We start from the raw sequence: 18678 nt of genomic DNA on the forward strand, positions 1-18678 counted from the left end.
ATTGCTTGTTTCAAAAATGGCGGAAAGGTAAAGCTTTCCTCGATTGTGAGTGGTTACAAAAGTGTATTTAGAGTGCATTTTACTGCTTAATTCAAAGTTGAAAGGGTTAGCCATTGGTCCCAAGATTGCTAGTGATGTTAAAGAGAAGTAAGATGATGATTTATATGGAAACGATGCTGGACATAACCCTTATGAGGGAATATGGGCATAACAAGCGCCACTCAAAGGTAAATAAATCCTTTCTATATGTTTTATTTATGATGTTTTCTGATTGTATACATGTGTATTATATATGGGATTTTCAACCAAACATTTGAAATGGCTCAGCGGTATTGACATTGTCTTACTTGACCCCAAACCTGAACAAAAATCGAGTCTTGTTTGTCAAAGATCGCTCTTGCCAGACCGATCCCGTCTGAGGATTACAGGTTTGTTCAATCCGTCTTGCATCTCGGCGCTGTGCGGTTCATGGCCTCCCAGCGAATCATCTTACTGTTCTTGACATCTCATTACCCTCCAACGAGGATGTGAGGCCCTTAAAGACCTTTAGCTCTTTAAAAACCAGTACGTCAAGCTCGTATGTTTCTTGGCCGGGGCGCTTCAAACCGCTGGCCGCAAAGCATAACATGCTACCGCTCTCCATGTACGTCCTTTTCTGTTTGAACAAGTCCAGTGCGGTCGCCGCTCGGGTGTTTGCTGTGCTTTTGGGGGGCAAGGGGGGCTGCAGCAGCAGCTGCACGCAGGCCAAAGAGCCATAACGGTCTGTGCGCACTCTGAATGTTTTCCAAATACTATCAAACATCCCTTTGCACGCTGGGATTTTTTTTCCCGCCCAGAAATCTGAGCGCTGAGTCTTGCGAGCTCTGAAGGGCCGCCGCGAGCACGCCATCCCAAGGCCGAAGAGCGTAATTACAAGGATGCGCTGCAAAAAGTCCATTTATTCCCTTATGCAGTATTTTGGTATCTTCCACATCATTCTTGTAGTATTTTGGCCAGGGGATGGCACACTTTTGCTTGTGCGGTCCTGCCATGTTGAACAACTGGGTGAAATTTCAGCTCCCTAGTGTCTTCTTGCAATACTTTTGATGTGAAACGCCTTTGATGTAAAGATTAATGGATTGGACCAAAAAAAAAAACGCACACGGCTTAAAGTGAAACGTTTTGCTTGGATGTCATTTTAAGAAAAATGTTATGATTAATGATTCATTTAGGAAAATGCATCTCGGTTTGCAGAAGTCCAGGCTCAAACAGGAAAAGAATTGCCTAAGACACAGGTGTCAAACTCAAGGCCAGGGGGCCCAATCTGGCCCGCCACATCATTTTATGTGGCCCGCGAAATGCTAATTATGACATAATTATGACAATTTTTTTTTTTTTCATTTTTAAAAACGTTTTGGGGGAAACAAGCATTTTTTGATCGATCCCTTTTTGGAACAGTTTTTACCGGCCTCTGATCTCAAAACTCGATAAATATATGAGGTTTATATTTAAAATTGAGTTGACATCACAGTCATAAGGGCCCTACAGTTTTTTTTTTTTGCTTGAAATGAGAACATTTGACTGCTGCTTTTGGTCGACACTTTTTGCAGTGTGCAAGTAAGTTGTGACCTTCCTCCAACCTTGCATTGATCCGTAAAAATCTGACTTTCTATTAATTGCTGCTGTTATTTCTCCTTCTTAAAACTTTAAGCTCAACAAGAGCGGCGGAGCTAATGAGCAACATCGGACAAAGGCGTGGAGATTAAAGCTCTTTGAGACGGGTGTTTGGCGTAATCCCGATTGCTGTGAGTGCTTTCCCACAATGATGTAAGATTATTTCAAAAAAGTAAAGTTTGTTTCTCTTTGCAGTTTTTGTTTATCCTCTCAAGGCCCTGCGCCTTTTCATCCAGACTTAAAACTCGCATAAAAGTGACCTTGCAGGAGGTCGAACGCTTCTAGGAATGGCTACCATAGCAAGTCTTTCTAGCCTCCTTGTTTGTCCTTGTCAGTCAGGATCTTCAGAGTGAGTGTATGTCCTTTTGGTGAACTTGTGCGGAGAGGATTTGTTAACTAGGAGCATGAAAGGGTTTAGAGCAGAATCATGAAGTTCGCACGCCTTTCACAGGACTCTGTGAACCCAATGACCCGCGCTCCAGATCCAAAGGAGGCAACCACGCCAAGCCGGCTCGGGATGTCCGCGCAAACACTTCTGCCCGGAGTCAGGATGATACAGCCTGTTGGGATTTGTGGCCAGCCGCGCCGAGCGCAAAAATCTCTCTGGATCGTCTCCGCGTTGCCGCGGCAACCTGCTGATATTTGGCCCTCGGGCGGTCCTGCGTTCTGGCCGCCGTTGCGCTGGGATTTGTGGTTTTGAAAGCGTAGGATGCTAGGATTGAGCGAGCGTTTGACGTCTGCTTTGCCTGCGCTCGCCGCTCCCTATCGCGTTTGTTCTCGAGCTTCCCACGGAGGCCAGCGCGGGGTTTAATTTGCCACTGGAATTACTGGAAAGGAGGGAGGAAGGAAGGCGGACGATCTGAGCGCTTGACCGTGCGCGATAGTGGAGTGATGATGACGCCTGTGAAAATCAGAGCCTCAGACCTCAGTCAAAAACTTAAGAGGGATGCCCATCTCGCGAAAGGAAAGTGAGGAAGACGACTACGTGCCGGCATTCGCTGCGGCCGTGAAGTCGGCTCTTGGTCGACTGTGAGGTCCCGCTGACCTGGCCCCGTCGGCCCGCTGGGCCTCTCTGTTGGCTCTGACTTGGCAACTCGATACTTAAATCATTCATAATAAGCTCATTCTCCCTGCTTAACAACACATGCAGGTCAACGCCTTCCAAGAATTTTCGACATGGAAATTGTCGGTTTGGAAACAACCGGCCCCTGAGCAAGTGTTGCTTGTCTTGCGGTTTGGTTCTGATGCCTTTTTCCCTTATCATGTATGTAAAAGTGATGCAGTCAGGAAAAAAAATAAACATTTATTTCTTTCGCAATTTAAACACGGGGCATGGACAGCGATTTCAGGCAAATGAACAGCAAACGAGGAGTTATTTCCAACGGATGTCTTTTGGTTCCGGTCTGGTTGCCGTGTTTTCAGGAGGAGCTGAGCTTCTCCAAGGCGCCCTGAAGCATCTTTAGGTCATCTCGCGCCTTGCTCAGGGCATTTTGGATTTTGCTGGGCTGATCTAGAACATCCACGCTGCAGGTGATAGGCTCATAGCGCACCGCAAACGGTCGAATAATGGTTTTGGAAAATTTCCTGTGGGGAGACAACAAAAATGAGCGGATGGTCATTGCTGTAGAAATAAAAGAGGTACGAATGAAATACCTCAATTTAATCTTGGCGTCCTCAAAGCTTTCCGAGACAAAATAAACCGGCTGGTAGCTTTGGTCCTGGTATGGCTGAACGGCGGTTTCCTCGGGATTGAACGGCTTGTACGTGGGTTCGTTGGACAGCGCGTACTAGAGTAAAAGATGGGTTGAAGAACGTCAAGGCACGTGAAATCTGCTGAATCAAGAACATTGTGTATACTCACCACAAGTTCTCCATAGGATGAGAGAAGTCCTGCACCACAAGCTTTCACTGTTCCATTCTGTTTGCAGAGGCCAAACTCCACAGTGAACCAGTAGAGCTAGGAAAGGAGAGTGGATGCAGCTATTAGCTTTTGCCACTAGGTGCTGCTCAAGCCTCACATTTAAACAGAAACTCTTCCAAGTTGCCGCAATCCCTTCGGAATGTTTCTGTCTCAATTTTTACATCAATCATCCCAATATATCTTACTGTGGATAATTTCTCAATGTCTTCTTGTGATGCTCCAAGAGAGGCCAATCCAATCTCCTGTAAAATGGCGACACACTAGTCAGTAACAGTGTTTCAAGCGAAGGAACCAAAGTACACTATGTGTAACCTACCTGGGAAAATTGGGCAAACTCTTTGTCCGCCAGCATGGGGATGTGGCCTAGCAGCTCGTGGCAGCAGTCCCTGTTGGAGTAGATCAAACGTCCGTGATGGGAGTCATCTCTGGTCGGGACTGGACAGAACCAACCCGACGGGACTTACGGCTCAGGAGAGTGCATGGGCGCCGAGGCGTGACGAATATACTGCGTGCACTGAAACACTCTGAAAGCCAAACTGGCCAGGAAGTCTCTGGCGGACAGCAGGCCTGCCACCGGACGCAGCTGGAAGCCCGTTTTTTCTGGGAAGAAAAACAAACTTGTCACCCAAAATAAAAGACCATGAAAGTTTTGCTATATGTATGTGCGACTTTGGAACAGGTTACGTTGGGACGTGTACTGAAAGGCACGGAACTGTGGACAATGCAGCACTTCTATGAAGACCTACGCACATATCGAGTGTGATCAGTAAAGAGGTGTGGCCTGACTGCTTCTTTTAATCAATTGCCTCCCTTTTAGGGTGATTTTTCTGCTGTTACCTTTGAGGAAGGCAGAAATGTCTCTGAGCTGAGGGATGCGCTCTTCGCTGTAGCCGCATTCGCTCTCCAGCTGCTGCAAGCCGTCCAGGAACTGTCGGCAGGCGTGACTGGGGTAAATGCTCCGCAGCTTCTTGTACACCTCCCTCCTGTTTGGAATATACGCTTTGTTGAGCTCACGACATCATGTTTCCACTATGGTCACCATGCACCTGTTCTTCTCACCATGTTGCTGTTTCTTCTGCTGTGTACTCCACTTCGGGCAGTGGATCACCCCTACAGGAATAAGACAAAATGAATGAAGGACTCGGCGGCATTTAGAAGATGAGGCCCTTGTTTTACACTTACTGTTTGTATCTGTAGGACAGCTCAGAAATGAAGGCGCGTCGCTTCCTGTATTCTGGGTCTGTGTAGCCCTGCGACACAGCATAGATTGTGTTGTGGAATTTTTAAGACAGATTGAGGCGAGATCAGTAAAATAGTCTGGAAAACAAAATTTGGGTGTCTGTTGTTGAACTATTGGTCAAGGTTGTCTCATTCTAGCTACACAGAGTTCTCATGGACGTTAATTGAAAGGTTCTTTGTTCAAATTTGTTTGGTCACTGAACATGACAATTGTTTGTACTTCTCGAGCCAAACTGACACAACATTTTATTGGAGACTCACTGGATGGTCCTTGTCCATGTCCGGATCAAATTTGGTTATCAACAAGTTGCATCTGTCCAGGTCCTTTATGTGTCGAGGGAACCAAGGCACTGCCATGGAGATGAAAAGAAGCAATTAGAGCTTTTTTATTTATTTTTTTTTTCAACTGTGTGCGCCAAGTACCCACCCATTCCCCCAACGTTCTCGATCAAAACCTACCTTTTTCCTCAGGGACGGACCGAACATTATCTACCACTCTCTTCAGCGAGTTGACAAAGACGTCCAGGTCGGAGCTGTGCACTTCGCACTTGACGAAGAACTCCAAGTCCGACGTGCTGTTCTTAGACTTCCTGCCTGGCCGGCTCTCGACGTGAAGGAGTTTGGCGTCAAATGTCTACAAAGGTGTCAAACACACACATTACTGAGATATGTTGTACAACCGCAATGTACCTAGCCACATTTTGTTCCTAATGTGGAATCTCATCCTCGCTTTTCACTCTAACTACCTTAACTTATCTTTAATTGAGCTGAATACGACAAAGCATTCAGAGGAAAATACTTAGAGGCTAAAAATGACGAGTAACAAAACAGGTGATGTTCAAAACGGCACCATGCGTTCATTTCTAGATACTTGCAAATGGCAGCTATAGAGTTTTATACTAGGGTTATACTAGTTTTATGCTACCCTTTTATACTAGGGTTATACTAGTTTTATGCTACCCCCCCCTTGTTACCTCAAAAATCTTGCCCGTCTTAAAGAATCCGCAGTTCTTCTCGTTGCTGAGGTTAAATAATACGTTGAGGGTCACCCGGCCTTCCTTCTCCTCAAAAACTTGAGCGTCCGCCCTTCGCGAGGTCCCCGGTGGACCGCCGCCTCCAACGCTGCGCTCACGCCGGGCATCCTCGATCAAACTCTGCCTCCGGCCGCTGAATGGCGTCACCTGGCCCGCGCTGCTGTCCGTCTTCATGTTTTGAAGATGTGCTCCGGTGTGAGCCCGAGGCGTTTAAATAGCGTCTCTTCTGAGGGCTGAATGCAGATGAGTGTGTATTTTTTTTTTTTGAACGCCTTTTGCGTCACTGATCCGAAAGGTAGTCATTGAGCAGCCGCTTGTTTTGCTATGTCACCGTCTGATAGCCATTCAACCAAAACGGGTCGTCACAGGTTGCGTAATTGTTACTAAAAATAATGAAAAAAAATTTTGGCTCAATTGCTTTCCTGTGCTGATTTAAACACGCTTGTGGACTATTCATATCATTAACATTATGAATGGGATATTCAACACCGTGTAGTTAATTTTCTGTTTATTAGATTCATTAAAAAAATCCAGGCCCAAAAATAGAGATACACATCCTCATAATTTGCTTCTTTATTACATGATAAGATTTCTTTGATGTAAAATCAGGTTATAGTATGATGTTTATAATAAAATAAGATTTTAAAGGGTTTTAACATATAGCAGTTACACAAGATTCACTAAACTAAAAGACACAATTTTCTTTATTAGATCCCAGTAATTGACATATTTTAATACAAAAAAAAGGTATATGCAAGTATAATAAGTTTCAGGCCATTCAGTCACAACGTCACTCCAATTTTTTCAGGGCCTCGCACAATTTTCCCATTTCACCTGCAAGCAAGAGGAGAAAAACATGTTAGGAAGTCTGATATCAATATGAAGTATTTTACTATCAAGGATTGGAATTCACTCTTGATGCTGTTGGCCAAGTTGCTGAGCTGCTGGGTGTTGTCCAGCACCTCCACGCTTTGGGTGTACGGGTTGTAGCGCACAGAGAAGGGCCGTGGAATGGTGCCGGCGAACTTCCTGTGAGACGCACCCAGGCTCACTGATTATTTATACATGGCTCAGAAAAATTCCAAATTTTGGAACGTTTGACTACCGGGTGAAATTTGCACATTTGAACCTGCTATTGTATACGAACCTGACTCTGTCCTTGGCATCCTCGAAGCTTTCGGCGACAAAGTATATGGGCTGGTACTCTGTGATCGGGTATTTCTGGACGCTGGTCTTCTCGGGGTCGAAGGGAAGCAGCTTGGGCTTGTCGGTCAGGCAGTACTGGAAGACAAGCGACGACACGTTCAGTGTGTTCTCGGAAGCTCAATGAGCCTTGAGATTCCTGTTCAAAACAGGAAGTGGAGTATGATTACGGCCTCTCGCTTCCCCACTTGGGACTCATCTGAGCGCACATCCTCCGCTGATGCAACGTGTGACCTTCATAGATGCTCATTCGGCCCACGCTGAGCCACTGAACCACTTTCCCCGAGCTCCACTTGCCAGGCTAAGTCAGTGACACATTAAACCCAAATGGACCACTAACCCACTGCCTGAGCCCAGACCCCCCCTGCCCCCCGCCCACTCTGGTGGCTGGCTGATTAACCTACCTGAAGCTCTCCGAAGGACGACAACAAGCCCGCTCCAAACGCTCTCGTCTCCGAGCCCTGCTTGCACAGGCCGAACTCCACGGTAAACCAGTAGACCTGATGCGGGAACGAAAGCCCGTCAACACCTGCTCCGTCAGAAATCTTGAATCTGACGCGGAAACTTACCGTCGCGAGTTTTTCAATGTACTCATCCGGGGCTCCAAGAGAAGCAAGACCAATCTCCTGTTTGGAAGGATAAATAAGGTCTTATCGAGGCACTCTGTTTCAAATTCACGTACTGGGGGCAAGATTCAACCCGCTGCAGTTTTTGTGACCCTTGATTGAGGTTTTTGATTCAGAGAGAAACATAGTCTGTCTCAGGGGTTTTCATACCTGGGAGAACTGGGCAAAACTTGAATCAGCGAAGAGTGGGACATGGCCCAGAAGCTCATGGCAGATATCACTTGAACAGAAAAGAAACAAATCGCCCATTGAGATCATCCTTTGTCACACAACTGTAATCTAGCTCCAATCCTTACGGCTCAGGTGTGTATGTAGGCTTGGAGCCGTGGCGGATGTACTGCGTGGAATGGAAGACGCGGAAGGCGAGGCCGGCGAGGAAGTCCCTGGATGACAGCAAGCCGGCAACCGGGCGAAGTCGGAAACCGGTACAAGCTGCCGAGTGTGGCGGCGGCGCGTGAAAACCTGCTGACTTCAAACGCGAACCACGATGATACCCAACTCACACTGCAGGAAGCGAGACACATCCTCCAACTGCGGGATGTTGTCCTGCCGGTAGCCGCAGTACTTCTCCAGCAGAGGGAAGACTCGGTTGTGCTCACGGCAGGCGTGAGTCGGGTACAGAGTCTTTAGCTCCTTGAATACCGTGCCCCATGTGGCCTTTTCGTCCTCTGTGTACTCCACTGGAGGGATGGGCTGCCCACTGGGGACAAACAGGGAAACTTTCAACTCTCAAACCCCAGACTACCAATCAATTTCAAACTACTAGAAAGGGAAGTACGAAATGTCCATGAAACGGGACGTACGAAGGTTTTTGTGCACACATTTCCTGGATTGTACCGTCGATAAAAATCAATTGATATTATAAGACGCGCGTAGGCTTTTGGCAAGACTTTTAGCCGTCGTTCCATGTGATCGGGAGATAAAAGTTTAGTTACTGTCTATAGTTGTAGGCGATATCGGCAAACTCCTTCCTGCGGCTCCGGTATACTGGATCTGTGAAGCCCTGGCGGACACATACACACGCACATGCACACAAAAGGAGAAAGCGTGTTAGATCTCCCAAACGAGACCCAAACGAAAGCCTGTGGCCTTTGACAGCATTACGCACTCTGGCCCGAATGAGAGCATGCAAATGCGCATTCAAATGAAGCCTTTGTAGAGGAGGCTTCAGCTTTATGATGAATACATTTCACTTTAATGATTGTGGCAAAAGGGAGCAATTATCTATAATTATAGGGGCCCCTATTAAAGCAATGACATCAATTTGTGTGTTTCCATGAGAATAGGCGGCCTGTCATCTCTCGCAGGCCTCGTCTTTTATTGGCCGCGTGGGCGTCAGAAGATGTGTGCTTGCACAAACACACGGATGAGAAGATGTGTGGTTGCACAAACACACGGATGAGTCAGAACTTTACCTACCGGGTGATCAGCATCCAGCTCCGAGCCGTAGCTGAGGATCTGGTTGGCAAAGCGGTCCAAGTCCTGAATGTCGTTAGGGAACCACGGCACTTGGGAAATAGGGTTTTTCAGTCAGCATAATTAGTGGGTACAGTGGTACCTCTACTTACAAAATTAATTCCAGACGTAATTTCATAATGTGAATTTTTCATAAGTAGAGGCGCTTTTTACATACAGTATAAATGGCCTAATCCATTCCAAGCCTTCAAAAAAATGCTCATAAACTGTTTAAATTCATAATATTAATTGTAGCAGTTGATAATACGATTACAAATTGAGATAGCACTGGTGTATTGGAGGTGGTGTAGAGAACTTTGTTGAGGTCGTTCCAGCTGTACATTTTTATTTTACATTTCCAGTGATCTAGGTGTATTTTACAAGTCCACAAGTGCAATGATATTTATTTTGGGACAGTTTTGAGCATTTGCGTTTACTTAAGTTTAGTTTAAAGTCATGCAAAGTACTTTCTGTGTGTTGAGCTAACGATGCTAACGTCAAACGTGACAGCACGCTAGTTAACCAGCAATTCAAGGGGCAGTGCTTGGCCCTTTGTTTACAGCAGTCCAAAGTGGTATGTATGAGTTTTTATGTGACTATCTACAACGTAAGCTGTAGCTAAAGTCAGTTTTATGTTTGTAGGTGAAAAGTGTGGATGAAGCGTGTAATTTTGCGTAACCTGCATTTTTCTTAATGAGGCATTTGTATGTAGAGATACCACTGTACATTCCCCATTGTGCGTTTTAAAACATGAAATTGACTTGGCATGCCTATCATGAGCCGATCGATGCCCTTTCCTTTGAGAAAGACTTGTCCGGTAGATTTTCATTTCACGCTTTTGCTCAGATTGATGAGTATGAAGTGTACTTGCAGGAAAGTACAAAGATATTGTAATCTGTAGACAAATACTACAGCGGCCGCAGCTTAGCTGCTGTCCGGCTGGAACAGCACAAAGAAGATAATTGATGATGGAGATGAGTGTTGTGTCATGTTGAATATCGCGGGGTCTTGGCTTGTTGACACTCTGCAGAGCAGCGGACACAGGCCATCTGCTTGTTCCGCGGGATTTATGACCCCCATGATTTTCCAATTGCGCCGCGTGGTGCGGTCCAAAGGCCCGAGGCTGCGTCCAGACAACAAGACTCGAACAGGCCTTGACATTGACCGGCGGGCGGCCGTTTCTCGGTAGGGCCCGTCAGCCTCGGCCCACCGTGACCTTGCCGTGTTCCCTCCGGCCCGATTTTGGTCCCGGACGGGAGGCACATAGGGCGCCCCTGTTCCCGCCAGGCCTGTTGGCGGTGAGTAGCAAAACTAATGTCGTTCTGGAAATAACTAATAAAAGGGTCAGCGCCGAGCCACCCATCTAGTTGGCGACGGCTGTCCAGAACACAGCTCATGAATGGACCAGTTTGAACGGCCCTTATTGGCAATATCCCTTTTCTTCCTCTAGAGGCCACTGTCACCCACTCTAAAATTCACACATTAACGTGGCCCTAATCCTCTTCTGTACAAATCAAGATGTTCAAAGGTCACCGATACTTGTGAACGCTCTCACCGGTGTCCCTCTGTTTGTTCCGCGTCAGCTCGTGCACCTGGCCGCTGATTTGCGCGCGCAGGCCGTCGATGACCTCGTCCAGCGCTTGCGAGCAGTTGGAGTCCACGCTGATGAAGAACTCGTACTGCTCCTTGCTGATGCTCGACGGCCGAGACTCGATATGCGTCAGGTTGATGCCCTTCTCCTGCGCCGGGATTCACAATATTCAAGTGAGTAAACAGGATGCTTTTTGTTTCTTGTTCTAGTGCTTAGATTCATTTCCCTGCTTTGACCACAAGATGGCAATGTTGAACAGGATGTGAGAGGACCCTTAACCCTCCTATATCTGCACAAGGCTTGAAAAAAAGCAGCTTTGCATCACTGTTTCTCTGTAAACTTTGGACTTTACGCTTCAGGTAAACACAGGGAATCACAAAAATGAAAATCAAGGGCTCACCCATGGTCCTGACCGTTAATTTGTGGTCAATAGTCGCAAGTTCCGATAGACAATTCGTACGGAACAATCGGCATGCTGCATATGGGTTGTGGTTTTCTATGTGGAAAAAAACTGGATGCATTCTTGTGAAAGCTGCAGATTGAATTGCTTAAGTAATGAGGGTATTTTAAAAAGTGTGCAAGGATTTTTGTTTTCAATTTTACATCTCTTAGTTTGATCTGCACTGACATAACATAACAGGTTAGTAACGGATGACTTACACTTCAAAATAAGATATGGATTTCAAAATAAAATCTTGTAAAGATTGCGTTTACATCCTCCTTTGCAATATTTTTTCTTTTGATTTTTTTTTCATCAGAGCACTGTTTCCTTTCTGATAAGCTTGACTTGTGCTTGCTATTCCTTGATCCCAAATTATTGTCATAACAGCTGCAAACTTCAACTCACCACCATTAACCCTGCGCTGGTCACGTGGGATTTTCAAAGAAAAAATTTGTTGGTCATGTGGGGTGTTTGCACCCCTCAATGCAAAAAAAAAGTTTTTAGGGTTAATCAGACAACTAATTCAATAAGTCAAAAAGTACCTGGAAAGAGGGATGAAAATTCTAAAATAGTACTTTTAGCATTTACAAAAAAAAAAATGGGGTGTCCAAACACCTTATGGGACTGAACATCATTCAGTTGCTAATTAAGGACGCTAAGAACCTGCTCCCTAATTACGCTGCCATTGTATGATCCGGCACAAGTCTCCCTTAGCTGCTAATGTGAGGATGTGACGTATGGTGCATTCAAATGCAGCTGCACATTTCAAATTCACACAGAAAAAAGCCTGTGCTGCATTAAACATTAATAACTGTAGTAATAATAATAATGTTGTTAATGTTGAGTAAAAATGCTCCACAAAATTAGAAACTTAACTCAATGTGTCACAACTGGTAGAGCATTGTTCTAATTTTTATCAAGCAATGGAAGTCATGTTTAACTCATTTTTTGGACATCGTTTTCATGTCGGGATGAAAGCTTTACAATGTGGTTTTCCAGAAAGAAAGGCTTCAATTATTGTTCAAAATAAACATTTGATCCCGACTCCCAATTGTTCCGAACTGGTTAAAAAATTCCACGGACACAACAAACAACAACTCGCTGAAGCGGTTGGAAAATCGCACACTTGTTGTGCTCATTTGAGCCGTCGTTCAATTCTTTCCCATTTTTTCCCAAATTTGGATTGTAATTGCTTTGAATTGATTTAGAATATTTCAAATGTCTGATGTTCTGACTGTTTTGTTGTCAAGTTCTCGGCACGGTCTTGGCTTGTGATCCTCCCTGCAAAAAATTTGGAGGATCAGTATGTGCACACAGACCTAGTTTTCCCAGATTCCATATGGCCTATAAACGTGGTCATTAAAGGAATATAAGACTTGTGGGGATGTTTAGGGGCCGCTGGAAGTGGTCTCCGTAACGGATGTGAGAGGGTGTATGTGGCATTCTCTTTTGCCATAGGCCGACTGGAACTGGAGGGCGTGAGTGGTGGGGGCCTCCCATCATTCCGCATCTGGTTCAGATTGTGTTTATCGCAACTTTCCAAAAGCCGTCCACGTCAGCGTCCCTCACAATTGCCCGGAAGAATGTCACGTCGCCGCCGTGAGACGAACATCCTTGCGGAAGGACGGATTATGCCTCGCTTCAGTCGGGTGTTGAACGCTATCCACGTCAACGTCGGACTTTGGGCACGAAAAGTCCGAAATCTGTTTTCTTCTGACTGCTGTTTTGAACATGGGGAACGCAGAAAAAACGTTCTGGACGTCTTGTCTCGCCCCATCACTAGTAAATGGCAAATGGCCCTTTTCCGCCTTCCAAGGCTTACTCATTCACCTAATGATGGTGCAGCATCAGGACCAAGTGGGGCTTCAGTGTCTTGCTCAAGGATACTTCCGCATTGCTCCCATGGTTCAGAGGTCGAACTCGCAACCTTTGGGCTACGAGCAATCTACCGCTGCCCCCACTTATTGGTCCATGCATTTTTCTACTTTATTTTTTGCTTGGCATGAATCAGATCACTTACATGAGTAACTGGAGTCAAGTTCCGAAAAATTCACGCTGTAAAAAATATGCCGGTGTATATATTTTGAGCTTGAACTGCTATTTTACTCGCCACCAGGGGGCGCTTTCCACTAGTAAACACAATCATGCACGTTACGGTTGTGTTGGTGCAGTATTCTAACAATTCGCGTGTGTTAAAAATATGTTGGTACCACTTAATTGTAGTTTAGTCGGCTTTTCATACAAAGATGTCAGCATGTTTGAATTCCACTGATAACCCCATGATGGCATTTTCTACTCATGGTTCCCTCAGGGCAAGGACGGCATACTTTTCACCGAAAAGCTCTTTGGTTTAATTTTTTTTTTTTTCTTCAATGGCGCCGGGGTCCCAGCCACCTCCGAAATCCCCCAAAGCCAGGTTAGGGCATCACATGCCAGGCAGCGTTGCATGTCACATGTGTCGCACTATTCGCCAGTGCTGGCGGGAGCGTGGTCCAAGGGGGCGTGCGGACCAGCTTGGGAGTCATTTTGGGGGGGGGCTCAGGGGGTGGATTGGGAGAATGTAAGCTCATAGGTCAAGAGAGGAGCTTGTGGTTTTTTATTCAACTACCCTCAACTAACTAAAAAAAAACAAACATACATTTAACACAATGGGGAAAAAAATATATTGAATCATTTTTAACTTTTGATATTTGAGCATGTTCCCGAGTGAAAGTTGCACCCTTCCGCACGTAATCTTGATGATCAAATAACGAAAATGTTGGCAATCTGCGTTGATTCGAGCAAAATGTCACGTACGCAGGCTCTGTAGATCAATAAAATAAAATAAATAAAAAAACAGAGGCAGGCTTAGTCAGGTCAGGAAAATTTCAAAGTAGGTTAGACACTATTACTAGAGCGTCTTATGACTTTATTATTAGTCAGCAGTGCTAGTCGTTTGTCAAAATCCTAACATCGACTACTATAGTAAACAGTATAGTAATATACTAATAGTGTTCAGCAAAAACGTTGTTGTATTCCTAAAAAAATAAATAATGCTATTGTTATAAATTATCACTGTGCTTAAATTACAAGAAAACAAAACTCAAAGTCATGGTTCAATAAAATTCAGTACCCTCCTCAATATTGCCCAATATTATACATATATATATATATATATATATATATATATATATATATATATATATATATATATATATATATATATATATATATATATATATATATATATAGAGAGAGAGAGTGTGTGTGTATATATATATATATATATATATATAGAGAGAGAGCGAGAGTATATATATACATATACATATATATATATATATATATATATATATATATATATATATAAGAGAGAGAGAGAGGGAGAGAGAGTGTATATATATATTTATGTGTATATATATATATATATATATATATATATATATATATATAGGGATTGAATGTTGGCAAAAAAATGTATTGTAAGTACTCAAATAATCTATTACTCTTAGGTGGTAGTTAAATACAAAGGTAATCAATTACTTTAAACATCAAAGCATTAATTACTTGATGAATTTTAGTATCTAATGTAAGTTAATACTTTAGTACTTTTTACATTAAATACTGGATTACTTTTGTACTTATTACCTTTTTTTTAAACCTTTACTTAACTAGGAAAGATTCACATCTCTTTTGCAAGGATGTCCTCAAAAGCAAGGATTAAAGAATCAGACAGAAACAGCAAGACCAGATTTCACAAAAATCAAAAAAGCAGAATATCGTAAACTAATGGATTACTCATTACCTAATTACCTAAAATTATTGGTTACTTCAGTACTTAATTAATTAGTTAAGTCAATAGTCATTGACCTTCCAGCCAAACACTAATATATATATATATATATATATATATATATATATATATATATATATATATATATATATATATATATATATATTTATTTTTTTTCATCTATATTTTGTTTTTTATTATATATATTTTGTTTTGAATTTTTTTTTTTTTTTTGGGCGGAGGGGGTCACCTTCAGCCAGGTTTTGTGGATCAATACGGCCTGTGAACATGCAAGATAAGCCTCGTTTGTTTAGTCATGGGGCCACATGGATGGAAAAGGTCGCTGGCACAAAAACAAGCCAGGATCAACAATTTCATAGACTTATGTTTTGTTTTGTTTTTTCTCAAGGCAAGCGCTCACACTTTCGGAAGTATCGCCAAGTCGGCGAACAAGTTGGCATTTGGACATGAAGGCCACCAGCGAATCACATGAAAGTCAGTTGTCCCATTCTGAAAATGGTGAATGGGAAGTGATACTTTGATTTGAATTGTTTTTGTAAGTACATTTTTCAATCAGGATATCCTGTTTTATATTATTGTATATTTCATCTTTTGGCAGCATCTGTGTACAGTAGTTTTCTAACCCTAAGCCTATATAAATTTGTGGCAATGTGACAAACTTTTTCATCTACTCGCATATGCCACATTTTGCCTTTGAAATTTGAGACAGTGTGTCTAAATTTTTCATCTCCTACCATTTACAACCACATTTTTTTCCCTAAAATTTGAGACCAAATTTTCCATCTACTTGCATATGATGTCACATTTTTCCCTTAAAATTTGAGATATTCCGTTGAATGCTTTCAACTACTCTCATATTTGACGGTTACATTTGCCAATTATTACGCCACACTCCAAGCCGGCGGTCAACACTTTTAAAACTGTGCTGTCTTTTTTTCAAGTTTTCAAGCTGGTGAGTCCCCAGAGGAATTTACCTCAAAGAGTCTCAGCGCTCGGGCCAAGGCTCCCACCTCCTCCTTCAGCGAGAAGATGCAGGAGACCACCTCGCTCTTTTTGCTGGTCTCCTCCTCCAGGTACATGGAGCCGCGCCGCCTCTGACAAGCAAAACAAGCGCACGCTCACCATCATTTCGGAACTTTTAGCGCAGCCCCAAAAGAAGCAATGAAATGGCAAACTTTTCCACTGATCACAAAGAGGCTCCGTGGACATTGTCCCACGGGAATTTTCCAGTCCAGTCGCCCTCATTCACATTACGAATCAAAACAGTGTGAAGAATAAGAATAAATCCTTTTTCAAAACGATATTTCAGTTGTGATCCATCCCTATTAAGGAGTCTGCTTCACACCTGTGTTTTTTTTTCAGACCTACCCCTTTGTCCTGCTCAGCGGGCTCAGTGTTGGCGTCCTCACTACAGTTCCCATTGATCCTCTTGTAAGCGGCATCCATTTTCTGTGGCGTGCAGGTGAGCCGTTCACGCGTGTGTTTGTGTGTGCAGCGTTTGACTTTGCTGGATTTTGTTATGCGGGGCCGCCGCTTATTACGCAGTGGGTCATGTGACTCCATACACACACACACACACACACCCCTCTGTATTGGCATGTGATGAGACGCTGCTTGTGAAAAAGAACTGCGGTTGGCCCATGTGGTTTGTTTGGCCGTGATCACAATTGTAATTTTTGCATGTTGGGGGGGTACACAAAGGCATTTCATGGAGCATGTTAAATTTGAACAGGGTTTCTGCTGGTCCCAGCAAATCTTTTTTTTTTTCAGTAATTCAGTAAAAACAGCTTTCTTCCTTTCAAATTGAGACCAAATGAATTTGAACATCAAGTAACCCTTAGTGACATTTTCTTGTGAAAGTTTTATAAATCATACATAGATGGGATTGCACTAAAATTGAAAGGTTTTGTTTTTGCCTAGTTTGGTGGCACTTGGCACCACTTAGCATTGAAAGAAGGTTAAGAACCACTGTACTATAGTACATTAATTTATTGTAAACCATTACGCACAAACTTTTCATCTTACGATCAATCCAACATGCCAGGCATAGCGTCCGCACTAATTTGTTCACTTTGCTGCATCAACAAAAAATAACTATTCTTGCTTGTGACAGACAGCACTGATATGCTATTGGTCTTATAAAGTCAAAGTCACTGTCTCAGTCACGGTGTCAGTCACGGAGATGCCGATATGCTATTGGTCAATTAACTTCACAGTCCCGGTCTCAAACACGGAGATGTGGATATGCTATTGGCCAGCGTCACGTCAATCACAAAAATGCCAATATGCTATTGGCCAAACGCCTTCATTTAGCTTGATGGCACAGCTGGTCGGTGTGTTGTGAAGACTTTGCAAACTTTATCTGTTAGACATGGCTTCTAAAATTGCAAGTGGCGGCAACGGAAGAAGTAAGAGGATGATGACAAAAGAAACGAAGCAGGAGATAATTAAAAAAATACGAAGGAGGCGCACGCATAGTTAACCTTGCTAGTGGGTATGGCCGTAACCGCTCGGCAATCTTCTAAGGGCAAGACTTTACTTGCCGGGGGACGGACCTCGGTCAACAACAAAATGGAGAGGCTTCTTCTGTTATGGATTAAAGAGAAGGAAATCGCCGGTGATATGTTCTCGTTTGAGAAAAGTTTTCGTCTAAGAAAATAAATAAATAAATACATTCTGCGGGTTGATCTCTGCTCCCCTCCGCCTCCACCCAGCTCAAGTCACGTCGCCCCAAAGGTAAATGCCATTTTTCCTTTGTATATTTATGTTATTTAATTTAACTGTACAGTAGATTATGTTACTCATTTTTAATATGTGTATAAAGTCGTGATGTTTTTACCTCAGGTTTTTGCACGCGTTGCACGCATTCACTAATTAACATAGGTTTGGATTGCTCGTCATACGAGCAATTCGAGTTACGAGCATAGCCGCTGAACGGATTAAGTTCGTAACACGGGGGCCTGTGTATATATATATATATATATATATATATATATATATATATATATATATATATACACACACAGTGATCCCTCGTTTTTCGCAGTTAATGGGGACCGGAATCCCCCCACAATAAGTGAAAACCGCGAAATGTCACCCCCACCACACACACACACACACACACACACACACACACACACACACACAGATTTATTTTTAACAAATTGGGGGGATTTTTCTCTCATACTATACATCTTATTTAAGACAAATATTTCTGCAATCCATTAATTTTGTTAAATCTTAATTTATTAAACGTCATACTGTAAGTGAACAGTTAACCTTTTCCATCCTTTGAAGTCTCGCGACAGCCGGAGTCACAGTCTTCATACTATACATATTATTACAGACAAATATTACTGAGGTACATTAATCCACTTAAATCTTACATTATTAATCCTTATACAGTAACTGAACAATTACCTCTTTCCAACCTTTGATCTCCTGGGGCAGCCGGCGTCATATGAGCGGCAAGACCAGCATCAGAAAGTTAGAGCTGGTGCTCTTGATGAATGTTGTGGGTGCTGCCGACCTTGGCCACCAGAGGGCAGTGCCGGACTAAAGATGGAAAGGTCAACAGGAAGTAAAGATAAGAGCGCTTTGTGCGTGTACGGTCTTAGGGATGGGGACATGCGCATGTTTGCTTTTCACCTAGCACTCTATTTGTTTGCTTTTTTTTTTTTTTCTTGGTAGTTTGACCCAAATTTTCGAACCAACTGTTACC

At 43.4% G+C, this 18678-nt stretch overlaps 2 protein-coding genes across 2 annotated transcripts; both read right to left on the minus strand.

Moving 5' to 3' along the window:
- Nucleotides 1-2931: 2931 nt before the first annotated feature.
- On the minus strand, nt 2932-6073 carry th2 (tyrosine hydroxylase 2). The gene is made up of 12 exons (XM_088406223.1): nt 5788-6073; nt 5273-5447; nt 5075-5163; nt 4757-4824; nt 4634-4684; nt 4412-4557; nt 4039-4174; nt 3891-3960; nt 3760-3816; nt 3515-3610; nt 3307-3440; nt 2932-3237 (listed from the first exon to the last, which is right to left on the minus strand). Exons 1-12 carry the CDS (start codon nt 6019-6021, stop codon nt 3072-3074), a joined length of 1422 nt encoding a protein of 473 aa, XP_088262349.1. The 5' UTR covers nt 6022-6073; the 3' UTR covers nt 2932-3071.
- Nucleotides 6074-6405: 332 nt separating this feature from the next.
- Nucleotides 6406-16455, minus strand: pah (phenylalanine hydroxylase). The gene is made up of 13 exons (XM_088406361.1): nt 16326-16455; nt 15932-16051; nt 10687-10870; nt 9096-9184; nt 8612-8679; nt 8180-8376; nt 7973-8108; nt 7827-7896; nt 7620-7676; nt 7455-7550; nt 6995-7128; nt 6761-6876; nt 6406-6681 (listed from the first exon to the last, which is right to left on the minus strand). The coding sequence occupies exons 1-13, from the start codon at nt 16401-16403 to the stop codon at nt 6638-6640; spliced, it is 1389 nt and encodes a 462-aa protein (XP_088262487.1). The 5' UTR covers nt 16404-16455; the 3' UTR covers nt 6406-6637.
- Between the last annotated feature and the right edge of the window lie 2223 nt (nt 16456-18678).

Source organism: Hippichthys cyanospilos, chromosome 22, assembly GCF_059441005.1.
Source record: "Hippichthys cyanospilos isolate Australia breed blue-spotted pipefish chromosome 22, RoL_Hcya_1.0, whole genome shotgun sequence".
Taxonomy (NCBI): domain Eukaryota; kingdom Metazoa; phylum Chordata; class Actinopteri; order Syngnathiformes; family Syngnathidae; genus Hippichthys; species Hippichthys cyanospilos.

What these genes read in the sequence shown, in the direction of transcription:
- th2 (XM_088406223.1), bottom strand. Translation starts at nt 6,021, where the DNA reads ATGAAGACGGACAGCAGCGCGGGCCAGGTGACGCCATTCAGCGGCCGG. An exon ending in ACATGGACAAGGACCATCCA is followed by an intron (nt 4,825 to 5,074) that starts GTGAGTCTCCAA and finishes GCTGTGTCGCAG; the next exon opens with GGCTACACAGACCCAGAATA. An exon ending in CCCATGCACTCTCCTGAGCC is followed by an intron (nt 3,961 to 4,038) that starts GTAAGTCCCGTC and finishes CTACTCCAACAG; the next exon opens with GGACTGCTGCCACGAGCTGC.
- pah (XM_088406361.1), bottom strand. Translation starts at nt 16,403, where the DNA reads ATGGATGCCGCTTACAAGAGGATCAATGGGAACTGTAGTGAGGACGCC. An exon ending in GAGCGCTGAGACTCTTTGAG is followed by an intron (nt 10,871 to 15,931) that starts GTAAATTCCTCT and finishes ATCCCGGCGCAG; the next exon opens with GAGAAGGGCATCAACCTGAC. An exon ending in CGTCCTTCGGAGAGCTTCAG is followed by an intron (nt 7,129 to 7,454) that starts GTAGGTTAATCA and finishes CTTGTCTTCCAG; the next exon opens with TACTGCCTGACCGACAAGCC.